Genomic DNA, 15,624 nt, shown 5'->3' with positions numbered 1-15,624 from the left:
TGCTGAACCTGTGCTAGAGGATGCAACATACTCGTGGACTTAGAAAAGCTGAAGGAGAGCCAAAATATACTCTCCTATCTCACCTAATTAAAAAAAAAAAAAAAAAACACCACCACCCTTCATTTTTTAGGACAAGATGATATTCATAGCAAACCTCTTAAAAAGAAACATAATCTCATCCTCAGCTAAAAGAAAATCTGAATTACTGCTAGTCCCTTCTAGTCAGCTTTCAGCAAAACTTTGAAATTATCACACATGCTTTCTCCTTGTCCTGTTATGATGGCTTATGGGAACTACTAGCAGAAACAGAAATCTCCACCAATATTTTTATGCCTGAACTATAGGCAGACACTGGAAAATTGTGTTTCCATGATGCATTCATAAGCAGGCTTAAACATAAGACTGTTTAGTGAAGAAATTAGAGCTCAGTTCTCAAAGTGTACCCACAAATACACACACATTTCTATGCATGTACAGAAACCTCCACATATTCAACAACTCAGTTTTTGAGCCCCAAGAGGAAAAGTACTGTAAATATGAATAAAAGCAATTGTTATTTAAATCCTCCACTACGGCTTGAACAAGATCATCCAGCTTTTAATTGTGGAAAGTGCAGAGGAGCTAAGACAATCAGCTGATGTTAAAAGGTGTGGAAACTCTAGTGATATCACTGTTGCATCCAGTGAAGTTGACTCAGGATGTGGAGCATATTTTACTTAAAACAACATGCTCTGCAGATATAGGCCATTCAGTTCTTCCTTAAGCAAACTCCCACTAAGAATCCATAAGATAATTACCGAAATTTTAGCTAAAAGATTAAGGTAGACAACTACAACAGGGCACAGATTACCCAACCTCTGGCATTCATATCTCAACAGTGGAGCCCCATCAGATTCAAGCAGGGCTTTCACTGCTCAAGCATGATGAACTTTGGGCAACATTATTAAAGAACAGCTTTTGTTCAGGGACACATGGCCAGAGACTGTTACTGTCCAAAGAAGACCTTTCAGTACCTGCTGGGATCTCAGGATGGCAGCATCAATCTCGTCCACCTTCTGAGAGATCGTGTCACTCACTAATCTGTAACGTTCGTTGTCCTCCGTTATCATCTTGTCAAGTCCCTCTCTGGCCCTCCATGGCACCAGCTCCAGGAAGGCACTGCCAACTTCATTCAGAGTATCCAACAAGCCTTTGTTGTTCTTTGCCTCTTTTTTCAACTCCTGAAAAAGGCCATTTAAAACCATTAAACCATGTAACCATGCCAGTATTTGAGCAGGACACACACAGTTTGCATGTTTTTTCATTCTTTCAACTACTCTATGAGCAGAGAACTGAAATGTTTTCCACACAAACCAAAGGGATAATTTAGCAGTTATTTTCAGCTAAGCTGTGTTAGCTTTTTGATACTATTAAGTTGTTTGACAGAAAGGTGGGTGATTCTCGAAGAGAATTTTCCACAGAATCTACATTCAATGTATTCCAGCAGTCAGTATGATTGTCTGAAATGCAATTTTCTAAGAGTTGTTTGCACTTCATGAGGCAACCAAAGAAAATAAAACTAATGGATGGTTGCAAACTGCCAACTCCATAAGGAACAAAATGACCAGCAAGTAAAACCAGCATGCAATATGGCAAAACATGAGGAATTCAAGTGATTTGTTAAATGAGCAATGACTGGATTAAATTCCAATCATATATCCACACAAAGGAATGACTTCTCACCTGTACAGAAATCCCTAACATGGTTTCATTTCTTATACATATATAAAAACAAATTTAATGGGGCTTTTTTTAAGCTTCCCCCCTCAACACAGAATCATCAAGATTAGAGAACTCTAAGATCATCAAGTCCAACCATTAACCTGTCACTGCTGGAACCACTAAACCAGATCCTCCAGCACCAGATCCAGATGCCTCTTAAAACACTTCCAGGGATGGTGACTCCACCACCTCCCTGGGCAATATTCCAGTGCCTGAACACCCTAACAGGGAAAACATTTTTCCTAACATCTAATCTGACTCTCCCCTGTCTCAGCTTATGACTGTTCCCTCTAGTCCTCTCATTGCAGGAATGGCAGAAACCACTAACTTGCTCCATACCATCCAGTTTATACTACATTTTTTTCTTTTGAAATAAATATTGTTAAACAAAATTAGTAATATGTATTTAAAATGCTGAGTTTTTCTATACTTTATAGGATTTTATCCATGCCACAGCTGAAGAACCAAAATAACTGAAAGGAACCTCAGTAATGGATTCAAGTCCATGAACGGGAAGTGTCAAGAGGATGATCAGACTCTGCTCAGTGGTGGAAACCAATAAAACAAGAGGGAACAGCAAAAACCAATGCCCAGGAAGTTCTATCTGAATACAAGGAAGAATTTCTTTCCTGTGCAGTCACCGAGCACTGAACACATTGCCCAGAGAGGTCGTGGATTCTCCTCACTGGAGATATTCCAGAGCCATCTGGACACAGCCCTGAGCCATGAGCTCTGGGCTGGCCCTGCTGGAGTAGGGAGATTGGACCAGATGACCCATTGTGGTCCCTTCCAACCTAACTGATTCTGTGATAATTTTGACAACTTACAAGTTTTCCCAGGATTCAGCAGCTCCTTAAATAAAACGGAAATGTGCTTATCTCGTGCTAAAAATAAACCTAGCCCAACTTCATTACTGATTATAACAGATGACTCTAGAAAGTGAGTTTGATTCTTAACTACTGTTACATTTAGACAAATGATCTGATGCCAAAATCAGTTATTCACAAAACAACTTCATGCCAAACGTAAGTTAAGACAAAACATGGCCAAATCATAGAGCAATAAATAATGCACAAATTCTAAAACCTACTTTTTGTCTTTCTTGTACTTGGCTTAATTCTTCACCCTTTGGTATTTGAGTTTCATAGGAGAGTAGCTCCACCTCTACTTCATCAAGCCATTTGCAGAGTTCCTCATGAGTTGAGTGCAGTTGACCTGCAAGCTGCAGAGCCTGCTCTAAGGTCTTGGATACATCAGAACTCAGTTTTGTAATGTCTTTGTATCTTGCTTTAATGCCTTCCAGCTTATCTTGAACGATTACAACTTCATCACCTAAAACATCAGAGAGATGTTATTCCCCTGTGATCACAAATATTAAAACAAACAAAACAAACAAAACAAAAAACAAGCAAACAAAAAAAAACCCAAAACAAAATAAAACAAAAAAACCCCTCCAAGCCCTACATATTACAGTAACAAAACAAAACAAAACAAAACTCCAAGCCCTACATATTACAGGAACCTCAGTATTTAACTTATAAAATAACCCAAACAAGATGAGGTCAATCCTCAACTCTTGTAAATTATCCTACCATCACTAATGTCCACAGAACTACAAAATTTACATCAGGTCAGGATCTGCCCTTCTTTTTTCTGCTTTACTAAACTATCAGAAAGTAAGGAGTTATATCCAATATTTAACACAAATGTTCTGGGGAAAAAAAAAAGTTCCACCCTTAAATTCAGAATATTTCTAATAAAGGCCAAAAATAAAAAGTTATATAAGGGTTATTGAAAATACCAAAATACCAGCTAGACTTTCAATGGCAGTAACATCTGACACCACTGTACAACCCTCATTACTGTCCATTTGAATCACAACTCAAATGGCTAAAAGGAAAATAATGTACTTAAATTTATTAGTCTATGTCTAAGTTTGGAACAACAAGGAAAAAGCACCATCCTCCCAAATATATGTATGTTTGAAAAGGTTCAAGAACTTTAGAAGTGCTGGAAAATCTGGACAGATGTTGATCTACAGAACAAACAGACTGCATAGAACTGGAATGCCACTTTTCCTACAGTCTTAGCTCCCATGGACGAAGCTTTCCTCTTGCAGTAAAAGGTAGACTAACATCTTGTTCATCTGGGGATGCCTGCAGGGAATTGACTGCATTCACTGCCAAATAACCCTCCATTATGAGTAATGTCCATAACTTGCTATTAGGAATGGAATGCAGGTTCACTAAAATAATTTTCCACTAAAAATAATAAAGGATTCAAAGGCCAAACTCTCTACAGGCAAAAAAGGACTTTTGCTCACTTATATTAATAGTAAAACTGGCCTGAAAACGTAACCTAGCTTGACTTTAAACCTTTATTAAAATAAACTATGAATGCTTTAACCAACAAATATGAACAACATTTATAAGTTTCACTTGAATTTTCTCTTAAGCACCTGCAACCACAAGAAGAAAAGTCGGAGAAATCATAGTTTTATGTAAGTTCTCACCTGTTGTTTGCTTGAGAAGCTCTAAGCCATTTTGTATAGCCAAATCAACATTTTGTTTCCTAAGAAGAATCTCCTCCTGAAGATCCTATGAGAAATGTCCATTTGTATTAGCACAGGCATAACAAAACTGTATTCTTTTTATTTGAAACATTCACACTGACATTTTAAACCAAATATATTAATGAAAACAAATGAAGTATGGAAACAGAAATCAAATTCAAAAATGAATTAAATAATAAATGAACAGAAATCAAAATACCAGTAGTTCAGAGTGCTGTTTCTCAAGCAATTCAGTGTCGCAATCTTGGACTGTCAATTTGTTCAGCTTATCGTGGATTTCATTCAGCCAGTTCATCAATTCCACTTCATCCTCCCCAAAAATCTGAGCATTGCTGTAAGCTTGCTGGAGAAGTTCAGACCTGCTGTTGCTCTTCTCTTGAATGTCAATGTATCGTGCCTGAGCAGAATCTAGCTTTTCCTGCACCATATCTTTATCTTCCCTGGAGCTCATAGTCTTTAATAACTGACCAGTGCTAACAGCCTGATGTAAACTCTTATTGTGGGCTAGGACATCATCTTCTAGGGCCTATATGGTTTTTTTTAAACAATGAAGAATAATGGAAAAGAAAATGAGAAAAACATAAAAAACATGCAAATGGAACTCAATAAAAACTGAATGAGAAAGGACATATTGCCAACATAAACATATAAAACTCAAATTACAGGAAAGAAAACCAAACCACTATGGTAAAACATAGATGTACAGCAACAGCTTTGCCAGTTGTGTTGCACTTCCACAGAAACATCTAAAAAGGAATGACGGAAACAAGTGTGTGGTTTGTGTCTTACTTTATGCTGAGAAATTTGCTGCTGCAGTTTGGAGGCTTGTGTTCCAATGGGTTCTGCATTTGCAAGCCTCTTCTCTGTGGCAGTCAGCCACTCCACCAGTGGCTCCAGAGCTTCATGGAACTGCTGTGCTACCACCGAGATGCCTTCCAGCTGACGGTTCCTAGCGACACGCCAAGGGAATGCTTAGATCTTGTGATGAAGTAAGTGTGAAACAGTGTAAAAAAAAATTTACAAAAAAGCTCCTTGAATCCTTTGCAAAAAAAAAGCCCCAGAAATAATTCGGTCTCATTACAGGAACCAGGCACCAAATGGATCAGAAATATATCCATTATACTCAGTGAAAACCAAGGTGAAGTAAAAATCAAATGAAATTTGTAAAGAACCCCAAATACCTCTGAAGGTATTTGGAACTCTTTTAGCTAATATACCAGTTTTGCAAATAAAAATAGTATCACTTGATTCATAAACGTTTTGCAAAAAATAACCTAGCACTCAATTCAGCAAAACATTGAGGGAGGTTATAGTCCAGCTCTACTCAGCACTGATCTGGCCTCACATTGAATATTGTGTGCAGTTTGGGACACCACAATGTAAGAAAGATATGAAGTTATTGGAGAGTGTCCAAAGGAGGCAATGAAGATGGTGAAGGGCCTTGAGGAGAAGCCACATGAGGAGTGACTGAGGCACTTGGGCTGTTCAGCCTGGAGAAGAGGAGACTGAGGACAGAGCTCATCACTGGACACAACTTCCTCAGGGAAGGAAGTGCAGGGACAGCTCTGACCTCTTCTCTCTGGGCCCAGGGACAGGACCCAGGGAATGGGCTGGAGTTGTGTCAGGGCAGGGTTAGGCTGGAGATTAGCAACTGGTTCTTCTTTCCCCAGAGGTGTTTGGGCACTGAACAGCTCCCAGGGCAGTGTCACAGCCCCAAGGCTGACAGAGCTCCAGAGGTGTTTGGCCAATGCTCTCAGCACAGCGTGTGACTGTAAGGGATGTCTGTGCAGGGCAGGAGTTGGGCTAGATGATCCTCAAAGGTCCCTTCCAACTCTGATTATTCTGTGATTCTATGATTGGTTTATACCCGATTAGGATAGTTCTCAGGTTTCTAGCTGTCTTAAAGCATAAAGTTACATTCCCTTTATTATTATTCATGTTTTAAAGTCAGGCAAAAGCTTTACTGAACCAGAACATACTGTCATGCTTCTTTAGCATTGTAAAATATCTTCAAGCATTTGCTCAATGATGTGAACAGAACTATTTGGCCCTACATTTGCACCTCTTGTTCTGGATAAAAGCTCTCAATGAAGTCAGTGAGACAATACTAATAAAGCACAGAGACTTGACCTTCAAAACAGAAAAGTAGTATCTAAACCATTTTTGGTTCAGATTATTACACCTCAGAGAAGACTCTTCATTACAAGGAGAGTCTTCTCTACAATTAGCATTGAACAAATGTCATTCAAGCAGAATTTTGAAAGAGATTTGCCCTATGTGAAAACCATCACAATATTGTCTTCAAAATGGGGATCTCATTCCAGATAGAACTATGTTTATAGATGCCTCCCAAGACTTATAAACAAGGTAGACTTGACACACTTAGCCACAGAATAAAATCATCCTCAAATCTCATTGACATTTCTAGAGACCAGCCAAAGGAAAATGGAGATGAGCTTGCAGCTAATAGATGGCCTGGGAAAAGTTGCAATTTCATTTGTAATTAAATATTACCAGACTGGGAGAATAATATTAAATTAAACAAGACATTAAGAATTATCCCAGCTAATGAGTCAGATGCTTTCAATAAAAATTATGAATAAAAAAAAGAAAGAAGGAAATAATGGTCTATTAGTGGTTGACTAATTAAATAATCATATTATTGGTATGAGGTAACAAAGCAGGTTCAGAGTAAAGGAGCTAAATAGAGGCTACCAGAAGGAATAGGTTCCAACTCTCCCTTCAATGCTGAATCAAAACATGAATCAAAGTTCAATGCTAGTCTAAGTGCCAACACAGCCATTTGTTCCTTTCCTTCAACTTCCCAAGAACTTACTTATTCTCAATTATATGCCTTTTTCAGGCTACCTCTTATGTATTCTCTTCTTCTCTTGATGCTGAACAAGGCTGTCCTTCATCAAATCCCCACCCAGAAAACATGTTCAGTTACCCTTTCAACACAGATTTCCTCAAAGACACTTTACAGTTTGTAACTTTATAGGTATTTTATACATTGACAACAACTCCTAAATGTACGTCTGTGTATACACAGATCCTGTGTGAATGGGCTTTGTTTTCTTTTTTTAACTGGAACTTGAAGGAGGGTCAACTGTGTCCTGGGGTGCACCAGGCCAGGCAGTGCCATCGGGTTGAGGAAGGTGATTGTCCTGCTCTGTGCTGGGGCAGCCTCACCTGGAATATTATTTGGGCAACATAAGAAAAAAAACCTTGCAAAAGACAAAATGCATCAGCTATTCTCTCATCATCCACCAACTCAGTCATTTAGCTGTAGAAGTTTATCAATGTGGTTATACATAATTTCCTGTGTAAATCCATACTGACAATTGGCAGCTATTGCTCACCTGTGCAAGCCTCCTGCAAACTTTATTTGCTTGATGAGAGTCCAAAGGAGGCAACGAAGGTGGTGAAGGACTTTGAGGAGAAGCCACATGAGGAGTGGTTGAGGCACTTGGGCTGTTCAGCCTGGAGAAGAGGAGACTGAGGGGAAGCCTTGTAGCAGACTACAAATTCCTCACAAAGAGAAGTGCAGAGGCAGCTCTGACCTCTTCTCTCTGGGCCCAGGGACAGGACCCAGGGAATGGGCTGGAGTTGTGTCAGGGCAGGGTTAGGCTGGAGATTAGCAACTGGTTCTTCTTTCCCCAGAGGTGTTTGGGCACTGAACAGCTCCCAGGGCAGTGTCACAGCCCCAAGGCTGACAGAGCTCCAGAGGTGTTTGGCCAATGCTCTCAGCACAGGGTGTGACTGTCAGGGATGTCTGTGCAGGGCAGGAGTTGGGCTAGATGATACTCACGGGTCCCTTCTCACTCTGATTACTCTGTGATTCTGTGAATTGGACTGCAATGCCTTTTAAGAGACATTGTTTTCTGTGTTGATAGAATATATCTACATACTTTAATGGTCCTTTTTCTTCAGAGGGAGCTCAGCAGCTTGTATACATCAGCCACGGGCAATATGAGGATCTCTAAGTTGCAGAAACTAATTATATAGACGACATCAAACAGAAAAAGGGAAGAATTGAATGTCCCCTCTTTGTAGCAGCAAGTCAGGATTTTGAAGTTCCAAAGGAATATCATTATTATTTGTTAAGTGTAAAATTTGTACTTGATTCTAGGCAAAATAGGTTCTTGCGTAAAGAAACTTACATTCTAATTAACTAACAAAGATAAAATATTCAGAAGATACACATGCAGTTAATCCTAGTAGACTGTCACATCTTAGACTAAACTTTTTTTAAAAGCTTTTTTTTGATCTATTCAAGTCACATTTGTCCACTTTTGCTTCAGAAGACAACTTGAGTTCCACATACCAGTTCTAAACATCTATCACATGCTCTGCCTACATTTTTCAAAACCATGAAAGAACTTCCAATACCTTGTTTCAGCTTTACTGAGCAATGCATCCCATCGACTATCCAGGAGACTCAACTGTTTCAGGATTTTCACTCGATCAGCAGGCTCTGCTGACTCTGCAATTTTCTCCCCTTCGCGCTTGATTGCCTCAACCGTAGGCTTACGGTCATCCAGCAACCTCTGGAGAAGCTGCAGAGAAAACAATCAGGCAGCAGGTTATTAAGAAACATTGTCATCATGCAAATGTAAAAACAGAAGGAGCTAGATTTCTGGAAAACCTGCTGAAGAAAAAAAAAAAAACCCAAACTACCACAATGCCTATGTTGTGACAAAAGTGTGAACAATGCTCATGAAGAAGAGACACACACATAAAACACACATCAGTGCTTTCCCCTCCCCAGCACAGGCTCGTTTTAGTCTCTCCATTGTTTTCCTAAGCACAGCAGAGTTTCACCAAGCCCAGACAACATCCCTGGGTAAGGATGTGTGGCAGCATGAAGAGTGAACATAGAGAGGAGGTTTCCCTTAATACCCCCAAGGGAAACAAACTTTTTTGAGTATCTCTTACATTTCATAGCCACATTTCTTTGAGAAAGCTGCACCCCACAATTTGGCCTCCCACAAAGGTAATTCTAATACATATAGAGATAGGAAAACATATTGAAACTATCATATAATAAACTCATTGCTTGTTTGAGATACAATTGAGTTCACTGAACTAAGCCAGTAAATTAACTTCTCCATAAAGAATAAAACATCCCTCTGTTTAAAATCCTCCCTCCCTCCCTCCATTCTCTCGTTGCCTTTGGTAACACTGAGATTACACTCTGCAGGTATCCCAACCTGACAACCTCTACTGACCATAACTTTGTATGACATCCCTGGATGGCGCCAGGCCACATAGTCCAACTGCATGAACATTATAATTATTACAATAATAAACATAATGTATTATTTATGATCCATATTTGCAAAAGTTGATGACACTGGTAGTGCTTCTACATTAGCACAGGCCATTTCCCAACTGCATTCCAACCAATTACCAACAATGATCACATCACCATCAGCATCAAAAGCCAAGTATTTAAGTCCATTATCTGCATAATTATCTTGGAAGTATTACAATGAAAATTTACTAGTTTGTATTTTTCCTACCTTCCAAATGGCCGAACACTGGATTTTATGCTTTCTCTTTTCCCAATGAACCTTTAACAGTCATTGACAGATAGTGTTAACAATTCTAACCAGAGCTCAGATTGCACAGTGTCACTCTTTGTCTTATGCTCCATAAGATGAGCACTTCTCCCAACCCTGGACAAAGCCTTGAGCTTTGAACAGATGGCTCCTTTAAACACCTCAGCACACTCCAATGTAAGATAATACACTTGAATAGATTTTATGCTTTGCCAAAGACTGGGAATTTATTCTCATTGATCCAGTGGACGGAGAGAGATTCTGAATGCCTTTCACTTACTTTCTGTTCTTGTATTTGGGCCTTCACGACTTTGAATTCAGCAGATGGTGGTTTTTGATTAGCCACAAGTTCTTCTGTATCAATGAGCCAGCTAAGCAGAGATTCAAGGGCATCCTGAAACCTCCCACAGTGGAGAAGAGCTTCCTGCAACTGTGCAGCACGTTGGGCAACCTGAAAAAAAAAGGTGAATGATCTCACCTATTCTTTTTACTTCTGTGAAATAAGTAGCCAAAACCTGTAGAACATTTGTCAATATCACTAATAATTACTCTCATTTTCATCACAGCTTTATGTCACAATTTAGCATTAACCTCCTGGGCTACAGACATCCAGGTTGAGTCCCAGTAAATCAGGCTGCTCTAATAATTCCTTACAAGATACTGCTGGTTTATATAGCTACAGTATTATGAAGTATACTGACAGCATGTTTGTGTTTCAGATGGTCTTTATTTTCCTTATAGAAAGAGCGAGCCAGGAATCCAAAGTAGCAGCTCTTAATAAGGGGCAATAATGCCATCAGGAGGAAGAAAAACTAGGAAAGGAGAAGGCAAATAGGTGAACCACAGATGTCTATGGTTCTGCTGCATCACTCCTTCAGGAAGAGAGAGGAGAAGAAGACAATCACCCTTTCTACTTCCTACCCTCTCCATTTTCCAACCGCAGCTACTGCTGAAAGAAGACTCTTGAAAAGCACAGAAAAACATCTACAGACAGTTTTCCAAAGCACTAGTACCTTCCAGTGTCTCAAGAAAGGTGCTACAAAGGAAACATGCCACTAGTCACAAAAGCTGAGGTGTCTCACTGCTCTGTGCACCGTGCAGGTACAACAGTGTACATGAGCAAATACAACAGAGTGAAAAAAAACATGAGAACAAAGACTGAAAGTTGGACTAGAAGATCTCCAGGGTCCTTTCCAATGCCAACTATTCTGTGAGTCTTTCCTGAATAAAAATCCAGGACAGACCTGTAGAAAGTTGGACAAAAGCTTATAAATGACAGTAATACTTCTGGCTACTAGTGATATAAATCCTTATCCTTAGCACTACAAACAAAATGATTGTGTAAAGTAAATATACTTCATATTCTTAGTGAATATTTAATTTCCTGTATTTTGAAAGATGTCAGTAAGCAAATAATCAAAAGGCAGAGCACAACAAAAGCAGAACGGTATACAAAATAATAACCTTCTTATTAAGAGTTTTCCATCGGGTGTTGACATCTTCAAGGTCATGTTCAAGGTTTTCTGTGTTGGTAGTTTTAGCAGCACTTTGAATAAGGCCTTGACCCAACCAATTTACCTCCTGTTGTTTTACTTGCAAAGGTTCAATTTCTTCTTTCTGGAATACCTGCAGGTAAAATTCACAACAGACATGAAACATGGTATCTTCTGACATAAAATGCATCTGGTGTTTACATGACAGTATGCTACAAAAAATCTGCTCAAAACTGGTGACTAGAAGAAAGGAAGCCATTCTTTACCAGTACCTTCCTAAAAAAATTAATAAATCTAAACAGAATAGACTCAATCTAAACAGAGTAAATGCAACACACCATAGAGGGGAAAACGACGTAAATTTCTATGAGTAGTTTTAGAAAGGAAGGAAAGGGAGAAAGAAGGAGGTGGAACTTGTGGGGGGTAATAAAAGAACAAACTTCTAACAGACAAAAAAAATCAAGACTGGAGAAACTCATCTGTTTAATTGTCTGTCTACAAAATCTACCCAAAAAATGGCACAGACCAAGAGAGACAATTGGGCATTTTTTCCAAATCAGGACAAAAGCCAAAGTTTCAAGCCAAAGAAGCAGTGAAGGAAGAGATATTTTAAGGTCGGGTTTAGGAAATTATAATGGTAACAAGTGAGGAGGAGGCACTACAGATGCTGTTGAAACAGTATCCCAGCAGACACCCAGGAGAATGGGCTTTCATTCAAGGGATATTCTTGCAAATTACCAGGGCTTTGACCCTGCCCGAACAGCAGTTTGAGCAGTTTTCTGTTTGCTTTATTTTACTCTTGCAGGTATGTAAGCTTTTTCAGAGCTAGATTATTACCATTAGCAACAGCAATGTAAATCTCCATTTGTATTCAGCAGCATTAAGCTGCACTGACACAAGTGTCAATGAGATCAGAAAATGGCCTGAAGCCCCTGAATTAATTACACAGGCCAGTGAAAAATAACCAATGAATAAACAATGCTAAAGAATGCTCAACTTTTGACCCTAAATCCTTCCATTTCTATAGCAGCATTCAGTAACAGTTTTGGTGTACACTCAGTGCATTCAAAGCAACCTTTCTCAGCATCCTGAAAAGCAGGGACCACTCTGAAGGGACCAGCAACTCTCCTCTTCTGCACCAAACACAGTGTGGCAAGCGATTGTTTTCACTCTTCTGCACCAAACACAGTGTGGCAAGTGATTGTTTTTAAAGCTGCAGAGCTCAGGTGGCTGAGCACACTTCTACCAGCTTGACAAGTCAATCTAGAAGCTACAGCAAACACACTAAACACGAGGGGTAAAATAAATTAAGCATCCCTAAGACTTCTGTTCCTACAGACACACACAAAAAAAATACCCTGAAAACTGTAAGACTGTGGTTACATGAAAACTGAGAGCATGCAATGAGTTGGCTGCACCTAGAAAAATGAAAATGCTTGTGTTTTTCTTGACTGTAGGGCAGGGAGGAGGCAGAATATTTCCACACAAAATCAATAATAAATTCTTCTTCTATGTGCTATAAAGCCTCATCTTTTGAGTGCGGCATCCTACCACAGAGAGGACTGATCTCCATAATCTGCCCTTTAAAAACACACACATTCTTTGCAGAGAGAAGCTTAAAATAAATTACAATTATTGCTGAGGCCAAAGTTTACCAGAACAACTTAGCAACAAAGCTTGAAGTATCTCAGATTTCAACCAGAGTGGGAAGAAAAAAAAAAAATTACAGACCCGACAAACACCCTTTCCTTATTACAAAGCTTCACTTACTCTCTTACCTCATCCACCACTCACAAAGCACTGCAAGATCCTGTGCTTGTAAAACACTAGTGTAACGTCAGATCTGCTTTTCTGGCACGCAAATGCAAGAGGCAGCTTTCAGGAGAGGCGGTGAGCCTTTAATCTGCCTGCTTTGGAAACCACAACCATCTGATACTGTTGCTTATACCTTGATGAGTAAGGCTGAACACATGGGCTGGAGCTGCCCTTGAATGGCATTGCCTGTAACCACACTCTGGACAGACCCTGAGCCCCAACACGGAGCACAGGGGGAGTCACTCCACCTCGGGAGTAACAGGCACCAGCTGGGCAATAAATAACCCGGCCCAAAACAGCTGGAGGAATCACCCCTCTCAGAATTTGACCTCAATGCATTTTCTATACAGATCAGCTCACCTACTTTGGAGACCCCATGTGTGCTATGGAAATCACACTGATTACTGTATCTGCCTAATTAATAAAACAAGAAAATTTCAGTTTTGCAGCGATGACACAAACTTTAAACAAATATCTTTAAGGCTATGTTACAACTATATCACTATGGGTTTTGATTTTTTTTTTTCAATTACCTTGTTGGACAATAGGCCATTGCAGACTGTATCCAAGGTGTCTTGGATATCAGTAGTCCAGATATTGCCTTTATTTCTCCCTGGGAAAGGTTTTGGGCAGTTCATAGAACTATCTAATTCAAGCTGTTGAACAGAAAACGTCATATCATTTGAGCCTGTATGTGCTACACTGGATTCCTCCATATCAGATAAAACTTCGTATTTTTCAAAATCCAAGTCACCAGTATTTACAGCAGCATTCATGTAATAAACATCTACATGCTGAGATGCATCATCCACATAATCCTCCTCTACTGTTGTGACTTGTGTTTTAAGTTTCTCATGAACTTCATATGCATCTTCCACTTCGTCAAGGGTAACACTGCTTTCATCACCTTGAAGAGGATCTTCATGCGACAGAATTTCCTCTTGGAACCCTCGTAAGTGAGAGTACTTCTCCCCCACCTCTTCCTGATCACTCTCACATGTCTCTGCACCGCTTTGTTTTACTTTTCCAGGGGGTAGAATGTCATGCAAAGCCAATCTGCAGCTTTCTTTGACAGGGAGGCTCGTGCTTGCAAGCAGTGGGGTTTGCTGCTCTCTGCAAATCGCTGGAGTATATGGTCTGAACTGACCTACTCCATGGATATCCTCTGCAGAAGATAAACTTCTTATTTGAGTTTGCTCCCCTGCTAACAGCGTATCTTGTTTATCTTCCCTTTCTGTTGGAGGGCTGCACAAACCAGAATCATCCTCCTCTGAGGTAAGAGAATTCGTACCCCATTTGCATTTGCCCAGCCTAGCTGCCTCTGACATATCAGCAGTTTCATTAAAGGAGCTTTCACTTTTATTAGTGTAATCCGAAAAGTTGGGCGGGACAAGCATCCTCCACGACCTCCTGTGCTCTCTCTTTTCCGTGTGAGACTTTGCTTTGGGTAACCCAGCCGTCCGAATTATGTCGCTGTTCAGTTTGAGAGCATCAAAGATCATTTTTTCATCCAACTTGTTAGCTTCGCGGCTTCGGAGCTCAAAAACACTGGAAGAAGTCAGAGCACCATTGGAGCACAAAGTGCTGATGTCCAGTGTTCTATGAGCGTAGGGTAAGGTGCGGTCGGTGAAGTGCCTCGAAGAGAGGCTGCCCTTGGAGCCCGAATCGATCTGCTCGTTCAGCCGCACGGTGTCATAGATGGACCTCTGGGGAACGTAGCAGTCCTCGATGTTTAGATCTTCATCTTCTTCCCCTTTGCCAACACACGGAGGATTCTGACGTAGACAGTCTGGCCTGCTAAGTGGCTTCCCCATCTTGGAAGGATTCACACAAATACACCACTAGACCTCTGTTTTCATGGATTTGGGGGAAATATTTAAAACACACTAGCAGTCTGAAGAAACAGTAAACTTGCCCTTAGCGTAAGATGCATAGATACAAAATATACATCATAAGTTATGAGGTGGCTGAGGTCATTCATAATCAGTGCATCCATTTACATGTGACTTTACCTGGATGTCATGTTCCCCACCCCCCAAAAATATAAAGTGCTTCAGGAAGAAAGTAACAGAAATCTTCCAATGTCACAGAAAAAAAAACAAATTATAGCAACAACCAGCAGTAGCCAAATATTTCAAACACTCAGTGGAAGGCTTCATTTATTTTTCCAGGTCAGAATCTGTATCTGAAATCTCCCGAATAAGCCTTCCAAATGAACAAGCAATACAGAAGGCAGTACATTATCTTCTGTAGATGACTGCTTAACTGTAATCCATTTAACTGGTTTGCAGGGTCCCATCTCCTTTATAAATAAAACATGGTGCTGCAGCTTAATAAAAAAGACAGAATCCACAGTGGCTCGTACGGTCCTGACCAAGGCACGGCGAAAATCTTGCGAGGCGGAGGGGAAATAAGTTAA

At 40.0% G+C, this 15,624-nt stretch overlaps 1 protein-coding gene across 1 annotated transcript in view; it reads right to left on the bottom strand.

Moving 5' to 3' along the window:
- Positions 1-15,019, bottom strand: part of LOC103801989 (dystonin-like) — a 73,950-nt gene extending 58,931 nt beyond the window's left edge. The window contains exons 1-9 of the mRNA XM_009074427.1: positions 13,739-15,019; positions 11,362-11,523; positions 10,178-10,348; positions 8,726-8,892; positions 5,123-5,282; positions 4,533-4,859; positions 4,274-4,358; positions 2,852-3,093; positions 1,014-1,220 (exon numbers count right to left, since the gene is read on the bottom strand). Coding sequence (XP_009072675.1) covers positions 1,014-1,220; positions 2,852-3,093; positions 4,274-4,358; positions 4,533-4,859; positions 5,123-5,282; positions 8,726-8,892; positions 10,178-10,348; positions 11,362-11,523; positions 13,739-15,019 — 2,802 coding nt within the window. The remainder of the gene's footprint in view (positions 1-1,013; positions 1,221-2,851; positions 3,094-4,273; positions 4,359-4,532; positions 4,860-5,122; positions 5,283-8,725; positions 8,893-10,177; positions 10,349-11,361; positions 11,524-13,738) is intronic.
- Positions 15,020-15,624: the final 605 nt, after the last annotated feature.

This window comes from Acanthisitta chloris, unplaced genomic scaffold (assembly GCF_000695815.1).
Source record: "Acanthisitta chloris isolate BGI_N310 unplaced genomic scaffold, ASM69581v1 scaffold12645, whole genome shotgun sequence".
Lineage (NCBI taxonomy): Eukaryota > Metazoa > Chordata > Aves > Passeriformes > Acanthisittidae > Acanthisitta > Acanthisitta chloris.
This window is presented reverse-complemented; position numbering and strand designations above follow the sequence as displayed.